Raw genomic sequence first — 27,581 nt, forward strand, 5'->3', positions numbered from 1 at the left:
TATTATTATTATTATTATTATTATTATTATTATTATTATTATTATTATTATTATTATTATTATTATTATTATTATTATTATTATTATTATTATTATTATTATTATTATTATTATTATTATTATTATTATAACAAACCAGTCTGTATCATTCCATTGTAATTGAGTGCTATTTTGCTGTTCCAGACTATTTTTCTTCACTGTAAGAGGAAGCAAAATAGCTCTTGATGGTAAAGATTGGCGACCCCTGTACTATACTATACTATACTATACTATACTATACTATACTATACTATACTATACTATACTATACTATACTATACTATACTATACTATACTATACTATAAGGCTTTTCAAAGCTGCTATTAACATGTCATTTAGGCCATTTTAAAGAAGGTATGAACATACAGTACACTTGTTAACGGTTTAATTTGACCTTATTTTTGGAGCATGATTTTACATCCCCTGTTTTTAACTACTTTCATTCCCGGTGGCATATATTGTATTATTGCAGTTAAATACATTGTAGATATCTGCAACTATACATTTGGAGGTATTATGGTTTTTAGTAGAGATTAGGGTTATTAGCATGTTTTTTTTTCAAGCGATAGACTATAACTATAACGGATAATTTGGAACAATTAATTTGGAACAGGGCTGCAGGGACCTCACAGTGAGAAGACAAGGGTTCAATTCCACCCTCCATCTCTGTGTGGAGTTTGCATGTTCTCCCCCGTGCATGTGTGGGTTTTCTCCGGGTACTCCGATTTCCTCCCACATTCCAAAAAAACATGGTAGGTTAATTAGCGACTCCAAATTGTCCATAGGTAGGAATGTGAGTGTGAATGGTTGTTTGTCTATATGTGCCCTGTGATTGGCTGGCCACCAGTCCAGGGTGGACTTTGCCTCTCGCCCACTGGGATAGGCTCCAGCACCCCTGCATATGAATATATGAATGAAGCACAAAAAGCTGAAACAATAATTGTTTGTTTACAAGTAAGCTGAGCGGAAGTTACGCACTTTATGTGCTCACTTTCCCCTCCACAGAATTCCAACCTTTAAATGCAATATGTGCCACAGATAATTATTAAAATAATATTTTTTTTCTTTTTCTACACCCAAGGCTTTCTCTTGTAATTATAAACACAAGAATGTGTTTGTTTTGAAAACGAGCCTCCACCAACGAGGCTATGCAATTTATTTGAATCTGTTTGTGACACAAGCTTTCTACCAAATGCCGGCTGGGTAGCCAAACCGCATTGGGCTGAAGTCATTCACATAGTTTTTCCTGTTATGCTCTCACACCTGGTCATTCTCAACATCTGAACCCATGCCAGACAGACCCCATAATCCTGTACATGTGCTGCACTGCATACAAGCAAACATCCCTTAGAAACATCACCTGTTGGGTCAAGGTCAACGAGATAGACACATAGTAATTATAAGAGCCGCAGCAACACACGTGGCATAATTAGGCCAAAAACCATGTACAGTAAAACTCCCATGAATTCCGTTGCGGTTATTGGAGGGAAGGAGCACATTTAGGCAGCACGCCCATATGGGGAACACATGTGGGTACAGAAAAACAGACATGACAGCCTGGGCCAAAGCCTCACGTCTTTCTGCTGATGCGATCTGCGCTGAACAACCATCACATGATCTCCTTCCTGATGGCAAAATAAACATGGATCCCAAAGTTAACCAAAGGGTGATGATATTTGGGTGTTCTAATGGAAGTGTGACAAGAAGAATGTTGAGAGCATAATATTGTGATTTATTTGATGATTTCTATCACTCGTAATTCTAATTAGGGCGTCTTATTTAGTCCTCTTTGTGCTCTGTTTATGTCTCTTACATTGCTTCCATGTTTGCTAAATACAAGGATGAAGAGTCTTGAACCAGTCATGATGTGCTATACATATTATATATTATATATTGACAGTTACTATGGTACCCATTATGTCATTGTATGGTCATATCTCCTCGTACTTCGGTAAATGACCAAAAAAAATAAAAATAAAAAATTTAATTAAAAAAAAAACTTAAACTATATTAGGAAAGCAGGAAGTGAACAAATATAACAGTTACTGATTGTTAAAGTACCAGATGGAGGGGTAGAATTTAATAAGCTTTGCTTCTTCCTACTCCTTTTGGACATGTGGAACTGGGAACTGATTATGGGATGCATTCAATTGTAATCTGATGCACGTTCAAATGAAATAAAACCATTACCATTAATTTATAATTGTTAAATAAATGGTTCAATGTGTTTTATGTATTCTGTCCCTCCATCCTTTTGACAAAATGATAAATAAAAAAAAAATAAAATCAAATAAAAACAAACTACAAAAAAACTTAAACTATATTAGGAAAGCAGGAAGTGAACAAATGTAACAGTTACTGATTGTAAAAGTACCAGATGGAGGGGTAGGATTTAATAAGCTTTGCTTCTTCCTACTCCTTTTGGACATGTGGAACTGGGAACTGATTATGGGATGCATTCAATTGTAATCTGATGCACGTTCAAATGAAATAAAACCATTACCATTACTTTATAATTGTTAAATAAATGGTTCAATGTGTACACATGTTTTATGTATTCTGTCCCTCCATCCTTTTGGGCTATCTCTTCATTATTTTCAGAGATGGTGGCCACATTTACGATCCATCTTTGGGATAATCTGCCCATTGAAATGTAGAATAAAGCTTGAAAAGGGATTGGCGAACGACTATGTGATGGAATTTCACAGTTGAAAGGATGCCTTGTTTGCGTTTGTCCAGTGAACAGTAATTCCTCTTGTTGGATTTCTTGTCAGACAGATAAATCATTGTGAAGATGGCCGTTTTTTTTTCAAAAAAAGATAACTTATTTTGCCCATCCTGGACTGATAGAATATTCAGCGGGCCTCCCGTCTATCAGTGTCTCAGATTACGTTGCGTTTACACTGCGGCTGTGCAGGCAAGTCCAGAGGAAGTAAGTCAGACAGCAGTTAAACTCAGCACGACTTAAGCCCTCCTCAGTACTTCTCTGTCCTCCACTTGGTGGATATACCAACCATCATCTTCTAAAAAGATATTAATTATTGTTCAATTCTATATTATGCCAATGCAGGGATTGGAAAAATGTTTTCATACAATCATTTGTGACTCATGTTCAGTTTATTGCATGCATGGTCATTATTTCCTAGGTGTTTGACATGACTCAGTGTGTACATTAGACATACCGACATATGTGTGAACTGTAAGTAACTGGACCTTATGGTGCTGTTAGTAGGTGTCGTATGGGAAGTAGTTACGTGTTGACTTGCATAGAAACGACAAAGTCAATACAAGCCGAGCACGGAACTTCACAACTTTCTGTCGTTATGCAGACGTATAGAAACAATTCTGTGCCTTGTTCATAGTTATTAGTCTGATTTTTGGCAAGTTCCCCATTAACTTGCAACAGAAGGAGCCTTTCAGGCATTCACACTGGTGTCTCAGTGTATATGTGTGTTGAGTGTTGGGGGGGGTGAGGTTAAGGGGGCAGATGTATCAAGAGTGTACGGTGGTTGAAAGGAAGCGGGGTCAGGTTGGAGGCCATAAATACTATAACACCCACCCAGTTGGCCAACTAAGACCTAGACAAGCTCAGGAGTGCACCCAGTACATATTAGTATAAAAAATTCAGAATCAGAAAAAGGTTTATTGCCAGGTATGATCAAACACATACTAGGAATTTGTTTTGGTGAAGTAGGTGCAGACACATCTATTTAAAAAAAAAGAATGAAAATACAAACTATACAGAATACACAGTATAAATATATGTACTAATTCAGCAGAATTAGTATTATTAGTACAGTATAGTATAGTATGACCTATTTAATTTGGCTATTAGCTCATGCTCTTAGTATACTACTTTTTTTTTAACCTTTGAACTTGACTTTTGTCTAATGGTTATTTTATACCCTATACCTTTTGTTTTGGATCTTAACCAAATTTTTTCTCTTAAAAAATCTTAAAAATTTTTTTTAATTTTTACACATGCTTATTTTAGTTTTTATTAATGTTCTTATATATTTTAGTTTTTATTTCATTATTTCTATATATACTTTCTATATTCTTATTTTTGACGTTTTTATATTTATTATCCCATATATCCAGTTTCCTCAGTGGGGGCTTTCTGCGCTGGGGGGGTGTTCTCGGTTGGGGGCTGGGGTGTCTCCTCTCGTGGGGCTTACCCACTATGTCTATGTATGTGCGAGTGTGTGTGTATATGTTGTTGTTGTCTTTCTTTTTGAACATGTAAAGTACTTTGTGCTACATTCTATGTATAAAAAGTGCTCTACAAATAAGGTTTGATTGATTGATTGATTGATAGTATGTTCTGCTTTTCAACATAAGTCTTTGTTTTGACACAGTAGTCTGCAGAACGGGGCCTATGGGCGCGAGAGACTAACTTGTACTTAAAAACTTCAGGAAACGCCTTGATGCATCACTGTTGTTCTGATAACTGGGGCTGAATCTGTTGTGGATTCTAAGTAGACCAAGATAGCAGCGTGATCATGCACAAACAGCACAAACAGCACAAACAGATAGAGGCACAGGCAGATAAATGTCAGACACAAATGGAAAGGAATTTAAACTGTCACTACTATCAGCATTTGTGAGGTTTTTTTCAGGATGCAGGTGTTGCAATCGCTGTTTCTCCACATCAAGAGGGTGTTTGATGTTTGTGAGAACGGAGAGAACAGGGGAAAATAAAATCCCTTACATTCATGATGCCTGGATTGATAGTTCTCCAGTCATATCGATCACCTGTGTTATGTCAAAACTTTAGTGGATTCCTTACTTTGCGTGTTGAACTTGTGAAACCATTTTCATCCATTTTCCCTTCTGTGTATTTCTCCTCCCTTCTTGTCCTGGTTTGCCCTCGCTGATTGAACATGTGCCTTGAAATGCCGTCATCTTCTCCTGCAGAAGGCACACTTGGCCAGTATGCAACTTCATAGTCTATGTGTACTCAATATGGACTCTTTACTTACTTAATTCATCAGTTATCAGTTCATGTAGTCATTCCATTACTGTTGGGATTGGCCGACATGTTTGAAGACTACATCAGATGCCTAGGATTTACAGACAGAACTGGAGGTAGCAGAGATGAGGATGCTGAGGTTCTCGTTGGGAGTGACCAGGATGGATAGGATCAGGAACGAGTACATCCGAGGGACATTACATGTTAGAGGCCTTGGAGATAAAGTCAGAGAGGCCAGACTGAGATGGTTCGGAGATGGTAGAGTTGCCAGGTCGGAGGCATAGAGGAAGACCAAAAGAGAGACATGCGGGTTGAGGACAGGGTTGGATGGAGGCGGTTGATTTGCTGTGGCGACCCCTGAAAGGAAAAGCCAAAAGAGAAAGAAGAAGATGCTCATGATGGGTAGCGGAATCTGTTCCCAAGTTATTTTCCAAACAAAGTAGATATGAAGTGTTTTTAGTGTTCACCTAAAATGCCTTGTGGTTATGGTTCTTATTACACCAACTAGTGTCGGGTGCTATAATTGCAGTTGTATACCATCTCCAACTACTTTGTTTTTTACGTTTACAATCTTAATTAATATGTCAGACTCAGGCTTGTGTGTATGTTTCTCCTCTCCCGTCTGCTTTCTATATCTGCGTGCATCTCGGCACTCATCTTGGTGGAGTCTGCCAGGCCTGTACTGGCCGAGACTCATGGAGAGGCTTCCGGCACGGGGCTTTTACAGCTGGGAAAGGCATCACGATCCACAGACACGGCCCGATTTTAGATATACACCATAATCTCTGGCCATTCAAGCCTTTAACTAAGAAGAGTTCATTGTTCACATGCTGTTTTTTAAAATACTTTATTTTTTTTTAGACTAAAAGTTATCCAAAGGTAGGCAAACTGTGTGTATTTTTGTGTCTTGTGATTTTCTCTTGACTCCAAATTTGAGCACTTGGCAGGCACTTGAATGGGTTCCCATGAGCCTCTGCTCGTCTCTATGCTCAGCCCTTCGTGGTCACATGGTTTCCTGAGCAGTCAAGCAAGGCCAGTTGTTTGTCTTGGAAAGTTAGAAGAGCAGGAATTGTAAAAAAAAAAAAAAAAAAAAAGTACTCTGTACCCTGTCGGGTTGACAATGCCTGCAGAAGGTCTCACTTGATGAAGAAGGTTAGCACTGGACCGCATCATCACACCTACACGCAGCCATCAATGGAAAAAGAATGAAAACACACTTGTCACTCAGTGTGATGTTTGTACAGGAGCCGTGTGAACGTGTGCGGGAATAGTCCTGTGACACATACACACACATTCCTATTAAAAACCGACACACCCACACACACACACTCACACACACCACTCCTTTAAAGAGTATCTGCTGCGTGGTTGTCTGGTCCCTCCAGGAAGGGTGATCATTTGTGTCTTAAAGTGTGGCCAGGATGTGGCTAACACCTCAAGTAAGCATTCATTTACTATCAATGTCCATGATGGTTAGAGCTCAGCATGTATTACTGTACATGCAATGTGTACTTTCTGTTGTAACACAGTCAAGTTCAAGTACTGTGTGGCCATGATCTATCAACACTATTTTGTCAGGATTGTTTTGAATCATTACTATACAGGGTGGGCTTTACAATATACAACGTAGAGGTTCTAAAATATGCACTATATGTCTGAGTGCCAGGGGTGTGATTTTCGGTCTTTTTGGAAGAGCGTATGTTCTCTCAGCAACTATTTAACCATTGTGGCTTTGGGGAGCTTTGTGGGGAAAAACTGTTGAAGTGAGTTGATGAGTGTGTCTTTGCCCATTTTCAACACACACATTTTTCTTATCATTCTCATGTTAAATGACTTGACATTTCGTAGAATTCCTAAATACATCAATTTAATGAATTTCATCTATTCAAATACTGCGGCTTTGAGCACAGATGGAGACGGTATCCTTGGAGGTGATATCTTGTATCATCCTCCTTGACTGTCTTTTTCCATCTGCTGTTGGAATATTGAGTGGGTGGTCTGCAGAGACCAGTGGAAAACCATCACGGCTCATACATAAAAAACAGACAAACAGGGATCTCTAAAGTTGTTGGAATTGCCTTATAAACTATTTAACAAACGTGCTTTTAGCTTAGCATTTGGAGGGTGCTGACAGCTGGGAACACAGCAACAAACAGTCCTTGTACGCATACACACACACACACACACACACACAGATGCACTCAGATCCCTCAGTTGCGTTTGTGCTGCCGCCACGCTCAGGCTGTGGAATGTGTAGGCAGGTGTCCCCAGCAGAGGAGAGGAAGTGTACTCATCACACAGTGTGTATTGTAACATGGTTTTGCAGCACAGTTGTGTTTGTGTTAAGGAGTAGTTATGAGGTAACAGGCTTTTTCCCCTCCCAAAGGTGTTTACTAAATACTGTGTCATACAGGGCTGTACATTAAAAACAAAAATTACTTGCCCATGGGGAATCTTTAAGGCAGGGGTCTCAAACACGCGGCCTGCGGGCCAAATGTGGCCCGCAGGACACTAGTTTGAGGCCCCCGGCTTGATATGAAAGTTTGATATGGATGCTGTATGGTATCATGTACCCAGAAAAAATTATCACGTTTGATTAATATTCATGTTAAAGGTTAAATAACTGTTAATAGTTATCCTCCCTATCCGTGTGGAAGTGGTAAGTTTTTGGCTATTTAAGTTTAAAGGAAATAACTTGAAGGCTACCGTTTAGGTCGCTAGCTCTCTAGTTTGCGAGTTAGCACGTGTCTCAAGACCCTGCAGTTGCGCAATATGTTGTAAATAAAAAGAGTATAAATGTGACTATAGTCGTGTTTTGTCATGTCTACAGGGCTCTAATAATACTTTGTTCATTTTAATCTGAAAAAAATAATTTGTCTACCCGCCAACTATATGTGGTTTCTTAAGTTTTTATTATTTGCCGTTTTATTATTATTATTATTATTATTATTATTATATTTCATTGTGACCACTTCAGATTATCACAGCAATGTGATTCACTCACCTGTGCCATCATTTGATTTGCTGCCGCTAATAAAATACTTGTTTAGGAGGCACTGGTTCATCACTTTTTGCTGTTTTCCTTCAGAAGTTGTTGAAGAATTAGATGATGTTGGCAGGGACGCCATGATAGATGTTTTTGTAGTCAAACGATCGCTGATTGGCTGATCGCGAACAAGAACGGAACAAGAACCGCTTTGAAAAAAAACTCTTGGCAGTATGGCATGCCAAAGTACACTTGCCCGACGGGAATATCACTGATTGGATTTACTTGCCCCAATTTTGTTTTAACTTGCCCCGGGCCATCGGTACATCGTTATTGTCGAGCCCTGTCATATTTGCTATCATTGGCTTATTGTAAACCTCAAGGAAGTCAATGCACTCAGCAGTGTCCTCATCAGACATGAGGTTTTTGAGAGACATCTCTCCATGCCGAGTCAGCAGGTATCATCACCCGGAAGGCCATTAACATCCTCACAATACATTTTCACCGGTGGACACTTCTCTCCTTTGTATCTTTGTTTTTTCAGTGTTAAGTCTTCCTTCTCTTCTATTGTGCTTTGCAATCACTTCAAGACAGTCACATCGTTTCCACAGGAAGCTCATTGACGGGACAGCGATAACTACTGGTGTGGTGTCTGTGTTGTTCAGGAGTTGTAGAAAATAAGTATGGATCAGTATCAGTATTGTTGAAACTTTGGAAACTAGGAGCACAACTTGGATTTTTTGTTGCACAAGCAGAAAAGTGAAAGGAGCGTACTGAAATTGACTTGCAAAGTCAATATTCACAGTTCCTCTCATTTTCACTGTATTACTGATAAATATTGATAAATAAATAGCAACTGTATTCCCTAACCGCCATGTTAAATGTTAAATGGCCATAGTTTGTTGTTTTGTTTTCCAGCGGTCCTTAAATCTATAATAGTTATCTTCTCCATGACAAAGTAAGAGTTCAGTGTTCAAAAATACATATTTTTTCCCACTTGTTTTCCAAATACCGATGTTGTGTATGAATGTGATAATATTCTCTATGGACAACAATGGTCGATATTCATGTTGTGCTTTTAATTTGATGTTGTTGGAAGCTACTTTTCTGTGACTTGTAGACATAGACCTAGACTTTATTTATTGCCGTTGCACAATAACACTGCAGTGAAATTGCCAACAAAATGTCGTTGCCTGGCTCCCGTATAATAATAAATAATAAATAATAATGTGGAGAATAAATAGATGACATCAAATATGAACAATGTACAGCGTAAACAGTAATTTGTAGAAATAATTTAAATAATTTAGAATAAATAATAATAATTTAATGGTGATTTCCGTTGATTGGAGGGGGGACAATGTTAAAGGAAGCCATGTTAATTTCCCTGCAATGAGGATATTTCAGCTTGCATTCAATACATCCATTGCATTTCCAGGGAATCTTTCTCTTCCACCATTACTGTTGTTTATCCCTTATCCCTTTCAGGATCATTTAGACTAATCCAGACCATTTTGTGAGAAAGTCCGGTTAACCCCCAGTCAATCATCGGGCTGACACATAGAGACACACACCCATTGACTGCTACTGATGGCGTGCTGAGTATGTGTGCCGGGTGAGACAATGGGGCTTTGTTAGTGCATGTGATGAATTGAAGAAACCAACACACGGACACCTATTTTCTCAGAATAGGCCCCCATAAATGCGTGCTGCTGCTGTGTGAAGGATGTGATGGTTTTAAAAGAAGGGTGGGGCAAATCTACTTAAGAGCACAGCGCTTTGGACGTGCGGACACACCCACTTGTGTTCTGTGTGAAAGGGTCAGGGGTGAGATGTAAGCCCCTTGGGGTGTCAGATGGGCACTGGGTTCGAATTAGGTCTCACTGGAGGTATTTTACTGCCTTTGACTAAAGAAGTGAGACGCCCCGCACCTTCTGGACACACCCAGGTCGTCACACACCCACTTTTAGAGCTCGACACGGCTGTCATCTTCTATCCCGACGTAAGGTCACATGAGTTGTGCATTGGATTACACCTCAGTGATTGGTGCACAAATGCGCCACCTTTTTATGTTAGAGGTTGGGTGGTCCATTGATTTATTGTGGTCTCTTATATGTGTTCCATCACTGACAAATAGGCATTGTGCCGTCCCAATCCAACTAACCAGTGTCATCCCACAGCATTGTCTTATTTTATAGTGCATTATATTATTGTTAACAATGGTACTATAATGGTATGTAGGACAGATTTGGACACTTTTGTTACCGTGGACAAAGAAAAAAAGGCTTGTCCATTCACTGTGGATCGTCCTTAAATAATACAAATTTATTTATTCTGCAAAATGGCTTAAGAAGCTACAGTAGGTGATGACATGGTGACCTTCATCATATAGTTGTGAAAATCTGTGAGCTTCTTTTCCTCTTTGGGGTGAAACTGATTATTATTTTGAGCGGTGAGCTGAAAAAATGATAAAAAATTCAGTGCACCTCCAGTCCTATCCGTAAACCTTTCACCGTCCATCACCAACCACAGTAGCCCTGGTTTCTTTTCCTCATTTGACTCTCGGCGCACTGCGTCATGCTCTCTACTGTGCCCAAACCGGAATGTTAATCATCAGAAAGCTGCTTTAGATTTGCAACAGTGATTTTGGATTTCAGTTCTTTGAAACGTCAAATTCTAAGTCCCTGTATAAAACTCATGCTCATTGGTGTGTGGGAACTGTAAGCAGAGCGACTGAGTTTATAGCCGGATATGAAAATTGAAACAGATTGATTCTTTCGCTTGATGTCAGGAATGGATTTGCCCGAGTGAGGAAGTAAACCGTGTTGTGTTAATTCACCTCTTTTAACATGTGTGCCGATGCTCACTTGTATTGAACAGCGAGAGAACTGAAATGTTGTAAGAGGCGTGCCGTGTGTTTTTCTGCTGTTTTTCCAGGTGATCAAACCGAGGGTTTGATCAATGACAGAATGAGAGCAAATTGTGCAAACACACATTAAGACAAAGCTCGGCCCACAATGAATCATTCAAATAGAGCTCGAGCGGAGCTTGTTCTTAAAATGTCTCTGTTTAAAATGGATACCTGGATGCATTACGGCTAATAAGGTCTAGTCTTTGAGAGAACTCTTCTTTTATTCAAGCCATCTATTCTTATCATGAGATGGACTTTTTTTTGCTGTGTTTTTGTTTCTGTAATGCAGGTTTTGGCACAGTTTTAGGTGGTGACATCATCTTAGTGGTAAAAGTGGATTCTATTATGAGAGGGTGGGTTTGAGGTTGCGTGTGTATGTGCTTTTGCTATTGAAGAAAGGTTGTAATAGCCACCATACGTTGTCATTAGAAGAAACAAAGTCAGTCTTTGTATTGATGTATATTTTTATACCCCCGAGGAGCGGACAATAAGCTAGTGAAACCTATAAAACTATATCATTCGGTTATGGTTCTTCGGTCCCTTTGCTGCACGCAATGGGAAGTGGCATCACATATGGAAACCGTGGACTTCAGAACGAGACCAGATAGCCACAGGCACCACGGTTGGCGTGGAATGTCAACTTGATTAGAAAGAAATAGAGTGGGACCAGAGAAAAGTGGAAGAATGAAAAAAGAGGCTGGGAGCTCAAAGGAGGGATTCTGAAGTCATGTTTAGGATTAGGGTGAGTTGTGCTGAGGAGCTTACAATATTTTCAGGACTGTGGGAAACCAAAGCCAGGCATGGCAAATCCAATCCCAGCTTGTGTGTGTGTGTGTGTGTGTGTGTGTGTATGTAGGTTTGTCCATGTTTAGGTGTATAATACGGAAGTGGGGCCGTTTGCATGGGTTTGAAACCCTTCAAGGAATGATGGTGTTTTTTTTATTTTATTTTTATTCTATGTCAATGTCACTTTGTTCACCGGTCAACACAACCTGTAGCTACTGTTTATTGTTATATTTAGTCACAAAAATGACTAAATTATGGTTGGGTAAACTTTTCGACTCGCGAGCCGTCCATATATGGGTCGTCATCGAAGATAACAACATACTTACTCACGGTGCAATAAAACGAAAACACAACACATCCATAGCAAGTTAACTTCACATAAATTAACTGCTACTGTAAAATGGGGTTATAATGGATGTTGGAGTAATAAGGGACAATTTTCGGAAAAATATTTTAAATGTAATTCTGCCTTTTCATATTAAACAGGAAGCTGCTTTGTGTTGTTTTTTTTTTCAAAGAAGCATATATTTTTGAACAAATCGTTCAAGAAAAAATTCCTGAAAATTGTCCCTTATTACTCCGCCGTCCCTTATAACCCAGTTTTACGGTACCACTACATGGGTGAAAAATTACATCGAAGCGCTAAACATAACACATAACTGTTTTTTTAAAAGTTCCGCAAAGCATGCTGGGTAGTCCATTGACAATATGAGTTATGAACAATAAAATACTGGACATTAAGAGTATGTCAACGTAACCTCCTCGACATATTTTGCAATCGAGCAAAAATGCAACAAACACGGCAAACTGTTGTACCACTTTGTGTTCGTTGATTGTGTTGTGTTGTTTGGATGTACAAGCTACAGATCGCATCGGAATATTCCCTGTACGACTCAAGCACTGCAAGTCATGTTGCCGGATAAAGCTTTGATGCTACGGGTTCAAAAACGGAATTTTGAAACACCCGGTTGGCCAGATTAAGACACTTGGCGGGCCAAATGTGGCCCCCGGGTCACAGTTTGCTCACCACTGGATTAAATGAAGGTTGCAACTAATGTCATTTTATTTCCTAGTCATTTATTTAGTAGTTTACAAACAAACACTGGGAAAACACGCATGAATGACAAGTACTTACCATTAATGGCCTTTTTCTGCTTTTTTCTTTCACAATTTCTTCTTTTTCAAATTCAGGATTTCTTTATGTTTCAACTTTCTGTTCATTGTCACTGTGCAAGTGATTGACAATGTGGGTAAGTGTCCAAACCCAGAGATTTGTGTATATCTCTTCCTTCACAGCTGATGAGATTACCTGTGTTTTTAACCCCAGCTGAGCATCCCCTCTGAACTCTGACCCCTTCCAGCCAAGAGTCCCTGGAGGTGTCAAATTATATTGAGCAGACCCTAACTCGCCTGCCTATCATAGTTAGTGATTTATCAGCCTCTTCCTGCATTTGTCAAGGTTCTTGCACATGATTGGTAAAGGGAATACGTCTTCCCATTGAGATTTGAACGTTTCATAATTTTATTTCTAAATGAGAATTTGTATAATTCACTGTATGAATGCTTTTCTTTATCTCTAAAGGCAGTTTGTAGACGTGCATATTTTTCAAACTGAAACAGAATTATTTTTAGCATGAACACTAATGGACCACTTAAGCTTCCTAAATGCCCCTCTGTCCCATTTGAAGTCTGTTTAGATAACGATCATGGGGAGGACCCACCATGGCAAGCAAACATTTATTTTTACCCTACATGGCGAAGCTTGATCAATGCCGTGGTGGCAAAATAAATACATTTACATACATTTTCACAGGGTATCTGTTTTATTCTCTCGCAATCCACCGACATGCAGAACTTGTGACAATTTGCTGTGTATTAGAGAAGGAATCCGGCAATCTCGCAAAGAAAGCATGTGTGTTTGTATTTTCTTGCCAGGGCACGGAGAGGTTGATCCAATAACAACTCTGTTAAACACTGTACTATTGTAGGGTTTTCCATCCTCCACCATCCAAACAGGAGCTAGCATATAGCCTCCTTGTCCTCGGTCACTGACTGCCCTATTTTGGCTCAAGGAAATGACTTTGAAGCCCACTTTCCTCGACTCTCTGATCCACCCTTTAATGAATGAAGAGGCTGTTAAGGTCGCAGGACAGACACGTTACTTATGTGTTTGTAGACACACACACACACACACTTTCTTTGACCAAATCTAATCATGTGTCTTTCACACATTCTTTGAGGTAGACAAAACTAATTATCACACACAGACCAATTGGTGCAATAATTGGCTTTCTTATTCATATATTGGTGGCTAGAAACATTTCAGTATTGAACAAAGCAAAATTTGTTCTCAATCAGAAATCACTCCACACTCCACATATTGCTCTCTGGTTCTACCATATTTTACTTATTGTGTGGAAATATGGGGTAATAACTACAAAAGCAATCTTCACTCGCTGAATGTACTGCAAAAAAGGTCAGTAAGGATAATTCATAATGGCGCCTTCACAGAATATACAAACTCCTTATTTCTAAAATCACAAATACTTCAACTTGCTGATATAGTTCATCTTCAAACAGCTAAAATGATGCATAAAAACAACCAATTACCAAAAAATGTCATCCAATAGGAGAAATATGATCTCAGGGAAGAACTACATTTGAAACACTTATATGCTAGGACTACGTTAAAAAGCCATAGCATTTCAGTATGTGGAATCAAACTATGGAATGGATTGAGTAAGGAAATCAAACAATGCACAACGATGAGCCAATTCAAGAAACAATAGAAGCAGTTGATGTTTGCTAAATACAAGGATGAAGAGTCTTGAACCAGTCATGATGTGCTATATATATATCACTATATTGACACTTACTATGGTACCCATTATGGCATTGGATGCTCATATTATCTTGTCAAATAAAACTAAAAAAATTAAAAAAATAATAATAATAATTATATTATGAAAGCAGGAAGTGAACAAATGTAACAGTTACTGATTGTAGAAGTACCAGATGGAGGGGTAGGATTTAATAAGCTTTGCTTCTTCCTACTCCTTTTGGACATGTGGAACTGTGAACTGATTATGTGATGCATTCAATTGTAATCTGATGCATGTTCAAATGAAATTAAACCATAACCATAAATCTAAGAATATTTGAAGCTTTAAGTGAAAGAAAACTCCAAGTTGAACTTTTTGTAGTTAATATGATATGACCCGTGATGGCAGCTAATTTATTATGACAGTTTGGCTTGGCAAAACATTGAGCAGAAACATAGTAACTCAGCTGTTGGGTTTCCACCGTCTTACTGCATTTTACTCTCGAGCGCTTTGACTGATAGCTTGGCTGAAGTGCAATAATTCTGCAAGATAGTTTGATGGCTGGGGACTACCACGGGTTTTGTGGTATGTTTATGTTGTCGATTTGTAGCCTTGATTCCCACATGCCATTTGCATGGTAAACCTCAGAAATTGTACCATAATAGCCACAAAAGGCTCCCCACCCTCACAAAGTTCACCAATGTCTTGTTTTCCAGTGATTCCAGTTTCTTTTGTTGACATTCCTCTAATATTGTGGTGGATGTGGAGACGGGCCCTGGTGGGTTTGTAAACCTCCGTCAAGTCCAGATGACTTTGGCTGGGCTTCGGTGGTAAAAAAGGGTGGAAACTGCGTTGGGTGTGGCTTAATCACTTAGAACTACTTACCTTATCTACAGACTTTAACTCGGTTAAGGCGCTGTTAATTTTAGCAATTAGGGTAAAAATTCATTCTGAGTCGCCCCAGCATATCACCTGCAGAATGATTACATAATTCCTGCGATATACTAATCTAACTGAAGGATGAGTCTGCAGTGCATGAGCATTAACATAATCATACCAGTTAATTAAAAACACTCTGGGTTCTTTAGCAAAGTATGTGTTCTTGTTGTCTTGGTGTTCTTGTTTGAACACAAAGTAACCGAAGAGAAGTACAGACATTACTAATGTGTTCTTTTGTGCACAGGAAAGTGATTCTGTTTGTCTGACATGTTCTTTGTAGTGGTCGCCTTCTGCTGGAGGCAGCCTTTTTCATTGTTAGGATCGGGGAGTCAGCACATATTATACAAGTCAGATTTTGCATCGAGTGGACGAAAGAGACAGAGACCGAGAGAGAGAGAGCTGAAGTTAGACTTTTATAACCTTGTTCCCTTCGTCAGTTACTCTAGCACAGGGGTCTCAAACATGCGGCCCGCGGGCCAAATGTGGCCCGCAGGACACTAGTTTGAGGCCCCCGCCTTGATATGAAAGTTTAATGTTAGTGCGTTTGATTAATGTTCATGTTGAAGGTTAAATAACTGTTAATAGTTATCCTCCCTATCCGTGTGGAAGTGGTAAGTTTTTGGCTTTTTAAGTTTAAAGGAAATAACTTGGAGGCTACCGTTTAGGTCGCTAGCTCTCTAGTTTGCGAGTTAGCATGTGTCTCAAGACCCTGCAGTTGCGCAATATGTTGTAAATAAAAAGAGTATAAATGTGACTATAGTCGTGTTTTGTCATGTCTACAGGACGCTAATAATGCTTTGTTCATTTTAATCTGAAAAAAATTATTTGTCTACCCACCAACGAAATGTGGTTTCTTAAGTTTTTATTATTTGCCGTATTATTATTATTATTATTATTATTATTATTATTATTATTATTATTATTATTATTATTATTATTATTATTATTATTATTATTATTATTATTATTATTATTATTATTATTATTATTATTATTGTTATTGTTATTATATTTATTTATTACTGATTGATTGATTTTCTTTCATCTTATTTTGTGTAGAAAAATAAAAATTAAGATATTTGAGAACAGTGGAATGTTTTATCAGAGCTTTTCTTGTCGAAAATCGTAACCTAAGCAAAGTTTATTCATTTTTCTGTTTTTAATAAATGCGTTTTATTTTTGGAAAACCTGATGCGGCCAGCCTCGCCCAGACCCTAGCTCCAGTGGCCCCCAGGTAAATTGAGTTTGAGACCCCTGCTCTAGCATGAATATGGATTTCATGAAATAAGTAATGTACTGATTCAGGTTTTGATACTGAATTGAGTATTTGAGTGGGGTGTCACATTGTGAATCCATTAAAAAAAAAAAAAAAACTCCCACGGAAGACTCCCATAGACATAGTTGGTTGGTGGGTTACAATGAACCAAACTTAATAAAGCACCACACTGTTATGCCCCAAATTCTGTTCACCTTACCTGTTTGGACTGTAAACCGATTGGTACAATTCCATGCACAATATGAATTGGGCACCTTCCCCTTTCTTTTTTAATACATCCAATACTGTGGTGACCTCGACTTACGATTCAGCGCTCAAAGCGGCGTCTACATCAGTCAAAAAAATGCGCAACAAGTCCACCTACACGATGTGTCAGGTTCACGATTCACATTAAAACGCAGATATTATCCCACATTGAATTACACCAACCACGCACATTCATCACATTGGGAGGAGGGGGTTCACTTTCGTTTTTGGGTTATGTGGTTGTCATAGTGATTGAGCCATTGGTAAGGTGTCTCTGCCAGTTGGCGCTTTGTGTTTGCAAGTAACCGGGTTCTTCAATCTCTCTGTGTTTGTGAATTCCTGGGTTCTAGGGGGTGTGAGGTGATGGACAAGGAACAGGAAGTGAAAAGTAGAGTTGATTTGAGGCAAGGAGCAGATCTGTTTTCCAAACGGTTAATATACTAAGACAAATGCACTTACTTGTACAATAAATGCCTGGTTTCTCTTGCAATTTAAACAGTGGCAGCAGGGGTAAGTGAAAACGTTAACAGAGTCGAATACCCACCACCTTGTGAGTTTTGAACGACTCAGTCAATATTCAACCGTCTCGGCACTGTAGCTCGATTTATGCTTGCAATTACATTTACATTCACAGTTGACCTATCTTTTATAGAGCAATAAAGACATGCGTTAATGCGTGGGGTGCAGTTGACACCATGTTGCTGCTTAAGTCTGCAACCGTTGTTTGATGACTGTGCAATGATATAGCAGGATATGTTTGGATTAGGTCATAAAACCAAATGAACCATAAAAACGAACACATCCGAGAGGCGGTTCAAGCAAATAAGTTCAGGAGAAACTCTTCTCACAATTCAACACAAGACACTTTGCAATAGTCTTGTTGAATAATGCTGCTTGTTTACAAATATGGCTGATATCATAGCTTCTTACAATGGGATCAGCTTGGTCCTACTCATGCTCTGTTAGCCACGTATCTTTGGTAATGGTAATGATAATGGTTTTATTTCATTTGAACATCAGATTACAATTGAGTGCATCCCATAATCAGTTCACAGTTCCACATGTCCAAAAGGAGTAGGAAGAAGCAAAGCTTATTAAATTCTACCCCTCCATCTGGTACTTTTACAATCAGTAACTGTTACATTTGTTCACTTCCTGCTTTCATAATATAATTTTTTTAATTTTTAATTTTTTTAATTTTAATTTTTTTAGTTTTATTTGACAAGGTGATATGACCATACAATGCCATAATGGGTACCATAGTACGTGTCAATATAGTGATATATATAGCACATCATGACTGGTTCAAGACTCTTCATCCTTGTATTTAGGTCCTTACTCAATCCATTCCATAGTTTGATTCCACTTACTGAAATGCTATGGCTTTTTAACGTATTCCTGTTTCAAATATAGTTCTTCCCTGAGATCATATTTCTCTTGCATTTTTCAAGAGATATCTACTGACCTTGGTGCATGCTTGCGACTGACAAGGTCTGAACTATTTTTCAAACGGGCTGCAAACAATCCTGCAGGATTTCATTGCATTGTAACCTTACCATGATATTTTGTGTGCCTAATTTTGTACAATGAAACCTGTCTAACAACGGTTCATACTATTTTAATTCAGTTTAGTGGGAGCAGCCATCAGTAAATCTAATTTAGACATGTAGATAATCCATACTGCACATAACGTAGTTTAAAATATGTTTTTACACAGACTCATATATTCGCTTTGTTGGGGGTGGCATGGCTTGGGGGTCCATGGTTCCATATAGGAAATCCCACCCGAGACCAACCCATTTTAGCATAGCCATGCAATGGAGAATTATATTGAATTATTTTGTTTCCTTCCAATGCCATGAATTCTACGTCTCAGCTCTTGAGAACCAGTCATTTCCCACCACTGGGTCACAGTAGGTAAAGTTGAGGCTTTTAGCAAGAATTACAAAGAAATCCCCAACTAAAGCTCCTTCTTATAATTAATAACTTGTTTGCAGGTTGTTTTGTAAAAACAGGAACAAACTCCAAATCCCATGTATTTCCTGTTTCTACTATATGGAGGAAAAACATCAGTAGTGGTTGTTGGGAGCTGGCAATCATCAAACCTTTGTAGTTCCTATCTCCTGAAGTCACATAGGCTGTGAAAAGTTGTTCATGATTTAGTTAGTGTCTAATCACCACTCTAAAATCATTGTGATGTTGTGTCAATGGTTTTAATTGCCATTATATTAAATGGATGATCATGTGAAGTATGGGGTAATAACTACAAAAGCAATCTTTACTCGCTAAATGTACTGCAAAAAAGGTCAGTAAGGATAATTCATAATGCCGCCTACAGAGAACATACTAACTCCTTATTTCTAAAATCACAAATAATTCAACTTGCTGATATAGTTCATCTTCAAACAGCTAAAATAATGCATAAGGCTAAAAAACAGTTACTATGGTACCCATTATGTCATTGTATGGTCATATCATCTCGTACTTCGGTACGAGGTACATTATTTAAAAACAAACAAAAAAAAACTATTATGGAAAGCAGGAAGTGAACAAATGTAACAGATACTGATTGTAAAAGTACCAAATGGAGGGGTAGGATTTAATAAGCTTTGCTTCTTCCTACTCCTTTTGGACATGTGGAACTGTGAATTGATTATGGGATGCACTCAATTGTAATCTGATGCATGTTCAAATGAAATAAAACCATTACCATTACCAAGTCACCACCGGCTGCCTACCGGTAGTTTATGTTCCCGATCATAACTCACTGTTTTTATTTGGCCTCATTACCATAGATTACATGTAACACGTTTACACATCTACTCGGTAAATACAACCAACAATTGTTCTCCACAGGCAATGCTGAGACTTGTTTGCGATCCTCACCAACATTATGTGTCTGCTATAAATTCCTTTCTCCCTGTTTTTCGTTCCCGTAGGTGTCTTGTCCCTGCCGGCCCATTTCAGTCCTTATACAGAGAATCAACAGACTTCTGTGGACTGCAGGGAGGATGCCTATGCCCAACTGGAGCTCAGGACGCTGGAACAGTCCCTGCTGGCTACCTGTGTGGGCAGCATCTCCGAACTCAGTAAGTCATGTACACTTACTTCAGTGTAGCTAAATATAGAAGTGTTGTGAAACAGATGACAGTATCTGACGTGCTATTTCATCTCTCAAATACTGAAGTTGATAAAGGGTGAACTTCAGAAAGGATGGATAATCTTTTATGTGACAGAAACAGGGAGTCGGTTTTTCTGTTGTTGTACTGCATTTTGATTGAAATGCACATCAAAATGTTGCACTGATGGACCAGCTAGTCTGTTTTTTATTACAGAGCTGCAAACGTTGACCCCATTTTCACTTTTTTTTCCAATACATTTACATGGTAGTGTCATTATTCATGATGCAATTATTTTTTTTGTATAAACAAGCAAGGGTGCATGATGGTATTGACCTCTCAACCTTCCCTCCCACCTAATTCTTTCCTGGCGCCCCTCCTGTTTGAATAGATTTCCTCTATTTTCCCTGTATTTTAACTTTAATGGAAAAACAGAAGTAGACATTTGTTAAAAAATATGACGTAAATAGCAGAATTGTTTGTATTTTTCATATAAATGTTTGACATCATACATCATTCATATACATACATGCCGCTATAATATAGTTGATACCCGAGTGTGTTATGTCAGTACAGTATAGGTCATAACATAATATATACAATATTTACTCTACTTCACATGACAGTAATGGAAAACTGGGCTCAATCCAGTTCATTGAAAGATCTATTTCAAAGGTCATCAGCGAAGAAGTAGAAGAGAGTTGTGGACCACGGTGGATGAATGAGGTTTAGGTCCGAGTAAAGGATGGAAAGACTGTTGTGACAAGGTAAGAGGAATAGGTTTGGTGCTAGTGCTTTATACGTTTCCTCTTTCCAAAGGAGCAAACACTTTGCCATTTGTTCCCTCGAACACAAGACCACGTTCATACACCACCGTCGTTAGCTGGTCGTTAAGAAAGTGAACGCACACTCTCTCACACAGACACACTCTTTCTCCCACTTTGCTCAGTGGACTCTTTGTGCCACATTGCCCTAGTGGTATGAATCCGAGCTGGTCTGGGCAGGGCTGGCATGCTTCACACTCTTTCGCGCCTACAAACACAAACAGACACACACAGGCAATGTGTTCGCTGATATCCAACACACAAGCAAAACACAGAGGGCTTGGCACTCTGATGTGAGGCCAGGGAGACCATACAGGAGTGTCTGTACTTGGCTGCTCAGTCCTCTTGGATCTTTACAGAGGACTTGGCAAGACACACGGACACACGGCATACTTGAAGAGGATGAATATTGAATGGAACTCTACTAAATATTTTAGCAAAATATGCAAAACTGATACTGAAATACAGACTTGAAAAGTGAAAAGTTGAATATTTTGGCCGGTTGTAGTCCTCGATCCAACTATGGTGCACTTGTATGATAGGGTGCAATCATTTTTTATGACTTTTTAAATAAATAAACAACAACCAGAAACCATTCTCAAAAGGAACCCTAAAAAGCAATCTTAGAGATGTAGTATTTCATTTTGGTGTTTCGCCCCTGACAGCTAGTTCGGGCCTCAGGGCTCAATATGGGTTGTAAAACCAGGGAAAGGCTCCATCTTAGGCGAGGATTCCTCGGAGACCTCCTGGGTGGACTGCTGTTAGCGGTTAACACAAAGGAGGCCCTTCAGCTTTAAGTGGGGTCTGTTTAAGGAGAGCCAACCCTATCTAACCCAAACTCTTTAATGCACACACACACACACACACACACACACAAACTGGCCAAACCCCCAAGCCTCAACCCCTGCACTGCCCCAGTCATGCTAATCCGGTTAGAAATTAACCCTGCGGTAATCACACTAAATGAGTGCTATATGATACCAAGTTCAGCTTGGCCTGTTTCACTCTCCCTTGTTCTTTCTACCCACAACACCCCCTCCTCGACACACACACACCCTTCCTGTGATGACTGATAGTCCATTCATTGCTCTTTACATTTGGGACAAATATGGTCATGCAAATGCTCTCCCAAGGCCCTGCAATTCCCCTTTTGAATAATAAGGTCCAGTGACTTTCTGTTTAGTTAAATTGGTCCAAATGCGAACAGTCTTTTTATTGTTTTATTTTATTTATTTTATTGTTTTTATTGCTCTATGCACACTTCAAGTGTGAACTTATTACAACACCATTGTTGTTATGGTAATGGTAATGGTTTTATTTCATTTGAACATGCATCAGATTACAATTGAATGCATCCCATAATCAGTTCCCAGTTCCACATGTCCAAAAGGAGTAGGAAGAAGCAAAGCTTATTAAATCCTACCCCTCCATCTGGTACTTTTACAATCAGTAACTGTTACATTTGTTCACTTCCTGCTTTCCATAATACAGTTTAAGTTTTTTTGTTTGTTTTTGTTTTCGTTTTACTTCCCACAAATTGTAAAGTTTTACCCGTGCGTAATCCCAGCAATTTTTCAAAAGCCGTCCCTTTTTGATGATTTTGACTGATTTTTCAAGGCACACAGATTATGGTGTTCTAGGGCACTCATCTGTCATCGGAAAAAAACATTAGTTTCTACATTTTTCTGTTCTCTAGTAATCAGTTACATTTGTTATTTTCTTTTGTTTTTTTTTAAATAATGTACCTCGTACTGAAGTACAAAGTACAATGCACATATAGACACATATAGACAAACAACCATTCACACTCACATTCATACCTATGGACAATTTGGAGTCGCTAATTAACCTAGCATGTTTTTGGAATGTGGGAGGAAACCGGAGTATCCGGAGAAAACCCACGCATGCACGGGGAGAACATGCAAACTCCACACAGAGATGGCCGAGGGTGGAATTGAACCATGGTCTCCTAGCTGTGAGGTCTGCGCGCTAAACACTTGACCGCCGTGCCGCCTAACTTTAAGATATTTTTATTTAATTTCTGGTGTAATGAAAAAAAAAATCTGATTATATTCTTCCAGCAATGCTCCCTCCATACCCGAGATGAAGTGGGAATATTTTTATAATCAACAGTGATACTTCCATACCGTACACATGAATATACTTTTATGCATTTACACAGCAAATAGACATTTAACTGTATCCTGTTTTATTGGTACTGTTGATCTGTTATCTGTTAAGGTCTTACCAACTTCAGTAGTTGATTTAGAATCGGCATCTGGCTGTGTTTACTGATAATGACACCGCTAATGACAGATACCACAGATAAGTGCCGGAGTGTTAAATGTAAGTGGTTTAGGAAAAGGGGAATTCCGGTTAAATTGGAATCCTGCAGAGTTTACATTAAGCACCAGATCTCTTGTTATTTGTTTTTAAGATCTTCCTACCATGTTTAAGGGGTCTGACTACAGACCAGTGTTGATACTTTTCTCAGCACGGGAATCATTTGATGTCATTATTTTCCAGGTGACCTGGTATCCCGTGCCATGCACCACATGCAGCGCCTGAGCTCAGTGCGTCCTGGTTTGAGTCCAGCTCGCCATGCACGCCCCCAGCAGCCTGTGTCCTGGTCACCTGACGCCCTCCACACCCTCTATTACTTCCTGCGATGCCCGCAAATGGAGTCCATGGAGAATCCCAACTTAGATCCCCCACGCATGGCGCTAAGCAAAGAGAGGTGAGAGTCATGCATGATCGCATGAGATATGAAAGGGGACCCATTAGGCTCATTTTCAGCTCTTTGTATTGAGTTGTGCACTTCTATAGAGCAGCTACACATAATAACCCCCACATAAAGCTTTCTAGATCTTCCAGATTCTGCACTTCCTGGCATCGTTTAACACAAGAATACTACATTGTAGTAACATTTATCGGTCAGAAAAGCCTAAAAAAATAATAAGTCACTTTTAAGGTTCTTTACAAACTTGTATGACAGAATTTAGAATCACCTTTTGATCGGTTTGTCATGTTTGTCAACTGTGTTTGTTAATGCATGCAATACCACATACGTATGTATTTATACAATTTTATTTTTTGATGATGCAACTGCACACTGATGGATGACACTTTTAGAGCGGCTTTAAGCCATGAAAAGAGCCACAATGCATTTCATAAGAGCTGAAATTTTGCGTGCACTTTCACTTTTCACTTGTGGTATAGGTTAGATGTTTCATCTGTCACAAAAGTAAAAAAAAATATGCCTATGTGAAAGTTATGCTTAAAATGTATCTTCACAAAAAACTGGTTATGTCCCTGTTTTAGTCGGGAACTGATATTTTGCTGAACCTTTTTTTGTGATAAAATACGTAAGTCTAATCTTTCTTTTGGTATAGGTACAATATTTAAATAGCCATAGAACACAATATTCTGTGTACTAAAACTCGAACCATAGGCCACAAAAGTTGTTCTCGTGTGAAATACCAACTTCAAAAAAAGTGTTCTGTGTGCAAATTACAGGTAAGCAAGAACCTCCAGGTGTTAATGTTGATGTAACAGCAGAGGGAACTACACCTCAGAAGGAGATTTAGGCCAAAGACGGCTGGTTTTAAGGATTTTAGGAGGGCGCTAATAGCATATAATTCTGTTAGGAGCGCCTCAGATCTTATTTTGGTTGTGGAATAACCCGATGATTTCTTATTTGCTGTCCTGGAAGGTATTTTTTTGGTGTAATTTGAAGAAACACCCAATATCATTGTCCTGTTAAAGCTAAAACAATGATGTTGTGGTAATGATGTAAGGTAAAATGACATTATTGTGTTATGAAATATGTGTGACACGCTTTCAGGATAACGAAGAAAAATGATAAATGCACTACTGTCTAAGATTAAATACGATGTGCGTCATTAAATCATTTGAAAAACCAGCTGACTTCCACACACACACCTTTAAAGATGACCCATTGATTAGTATCAAAGGTAACATAGCAGCAAATAAACACCCGTCCTTTACTTCTACTTTCACTGGCAGGTTCTAGCAAGCGTTCGGGTGTTTTTAATGTTGAGTGTATATCAGCTACAGGAAGTGATTGTACTTTGCGCCGTCCGTGACATTCAGTTCACACATTTTAGTACCTGTGAATGACAGCAGGGCCCAGGTGAAGGGGGGTGTGGGCAGTGCAAGACTGGTGGTTGTGATTACAGTCCTAGCGCCTGGTAATGATATAGACGTCTCCCCTTCAGTGGGCCTCACCATTTGCTCTTGTTGAAGTCAGCGGTTCCCCAAGATGGAATCTTTGGTGGAAACCCCCAAAGCCACAAATCTGTGTGGGCCACACCATCAAGTATTAGTAGACCATCTGAGCGGACTAATTGCAGTATCTTCAAAGCAATGCTAGATACTTTTGGAGTACTGGAATGCCAGTGACTTGCCAATGTTTTTTTTTTTTCTGTGCATGTCCATATCTTTGTTGCCCACATGCTACCAGACCACACTTGTATCAGGATTGAAAGTACGATTCCCTCTGAAACGGATTGGTAATTCTCTAGCATGCACTTGCTCAGCAGCGATAAATTAATTTCGCAATCACAGATTATGCAAATCATACCCGGATACCATCCAAAACTGCCCTGATATGGGAAGTAGTACACATTGATGACCTCACCTATTCCAAATAAGGCACCCGTTCACACTGAATGCACTCCTATAGAGCAGCTACACATAATAACCCGCACATAAAGCTTTCTAGATCTTCCAGATTGTGCACATCTTTGTGCGGCGTTTACATGAAATTGCTGTTTCCAACCCAAGTAATGTTTTTAATTGCTGTTAGAAATAATGTTGTTATATCACAATTTAGCATATTTTCTTAAGCATATTTTCTTTCTTTTATCTCAGCTGTCTTCGGGCGAGAGGCGGGGTACACCCTGGACTGGTGGCCAGCCAATCACAGGGCACATATAGACAAACAACCATTCACACTCACATTCATGCCTATGGACAATTTGGAGTCGCCAATTAACCTAGCATGTTTTTGGAATGTGGGAGGAAACCCACGCATGCACGGGGAGAACTTGCAAACTCCACACAGAGATGGCCAAGGGTGGAATTGAACCCTGGTCTCTTAGCTGTGGGTCTGCGCGCTAACCATTAGAACGCCGTGCCGCCTGCATATTTTCTCATCTACAATAAATTTAGTGTTTTAGTTTAACATCAGATCATCTTACACACCTTCTATGGAGTCTTTATTAGAGCAATCAGACTCTAGATCAGTCAGTACCTTGACCAAAGTCTGTCCCCTTAACTTCAGAGTGCTGTGGACATGTAAGTGTTCCATGGTTCCCCCCTTTGGGGAAAAATATCTGAACTTTCCCAACAACCTGAAGAGAATTAGTAGACTGTCAAAGCTCATGACGAAGAAGGCGGCGTGACTCGGAGATAATATTTCTGTGTGTGACTATGTATAAACAAGTGTGTGAAAGTTTGTCTTTACAAGCCCGTGTGTGTGTCTATCCTGCTGTTTCAGATCTCTCAGCGAGTCATAAGAACTATCTGGTTTCAGTGCTAACAGACGTACAGGCTTTGATGTTGTAACGACTTGGACAGAGCTCAGGTTTGTGTTTCAGGCTGAGGGGCATAACCCAGACGTAGGGTCAGATGGGACATGTAAAGAGGTGTCCCGATACTATACACCAGGCACGGAGTCTGGTAGTGTTGAAGAGATTATGCATTGAATGCATTCACACGCGTGCACACGTATGTTTGCACACGCAGTTCGGTTCCAAATGTGAAAATTGTAAATAGTTCATAGCGGTATATTTGGAAATAAATGGGTATTTCCATGTGAAACAACCATGTTACATCCGCAAACGTAATAACTGCCCACAAATGTAATAAACCACAAATGTAATACAAATCTGCAGGTTTGAATGTAATAATCCCGCAAATGTAATAAATTTACCACAAACGTAATAAAATTTTCCTACTGCAAACGTAATACTGAATTTCCTGCAAATGTAACAACAACAACAGATCATTATTTTGTTTCATATTACATTTGTGGGAAGTTATTACATTTGCAGATTTTCACTTTCCCACATATGTAATAATTTCCTAAATTCGGTATTACGTTTGCAGTAGGCAAATTTTATTATGTTGGTGGGAAATTTATTACATTTTTACATCAAAGTGAAAGTATCTTTGATGTTCTACTGTTCTATGTTCTACTGCTGATTACTAGAGAACAGAAAAATGTAGAAACTAATATTTTTTTCCGATGACAGATGAGTGCCTTAGAACACCATAATCTGTGTGCCTTGAAAAATCAATCAAAATCATCAAAAAGGGACGGCTTTTGAAAAATTGCTGGGATTACGCACGGGTAAAACTTTAGAATTTGTGGGAAGTTAAAAAAAAACAACAAAAAAACTTAAACTGTATTACGGAAAGCAGGAAGTGAACAAATGTAACAGTTACTGATTGTAAAAGTACCAGATGGAGGGGTAGGATTTAATAAGCTTTGCTTCTTCCTACTCCTTTTGGACATGTGGAACTGTGAACTGATTATGGGATGCACTCAATTGTAATCTGATGCATGTTCAAATGAAATAAAACCATTACCATTACCATTACCATTACCATTACCATTACCATTACCATTACCAT

General features: G+C 39.0%; 1 protein-coding gene across 1 annotated transcript in view; it reads left to right on the forward strand.

The window, feature by feature from the left end:
- Window positions 1-27,581, forward strand: part of abtb2b (ankyrin repeat and BTB (POZ) domain containing 2b) — a 50,152-nt gene that overhangs the window by 11,487 nt on the left and 11,084 nt on the right. Inside the window, exons 2-3 of the mRNA XM_058075833.2 lie at window positions 19,918-20,067; window positions 23,448-23,658. Of these exons, the coding sequence (XP_057931816.2) occupies window positions 19,918-20,067; window positions 23,448-23,658 (361 nt within the window). The remainder of the gene's footprint in view (window positions 1-19,917; window positions 20,068-23,447; window positions 23,659-27,581) is intronic.

The sequence above is a fragment of the Doryrhamphus excisus genome, linkage group LG1 (genome assembly GCF_037039965.1).
Source record: "Doryrhamphus excisus strain RoL-2023G ecotype Guam linkage group LG1, RoL_Dexc_Guam_v1.1, whole genome shotgun sequence".
In the NCBI taxonomy this organism is placed as follows: domain Eukaryota; kingdom Metazoa; phylum Chordata; class Actinopteri; order Syngnathiformes; family Syngnathidae; genus Doryrhamphus; species Doryrhamphus excisus.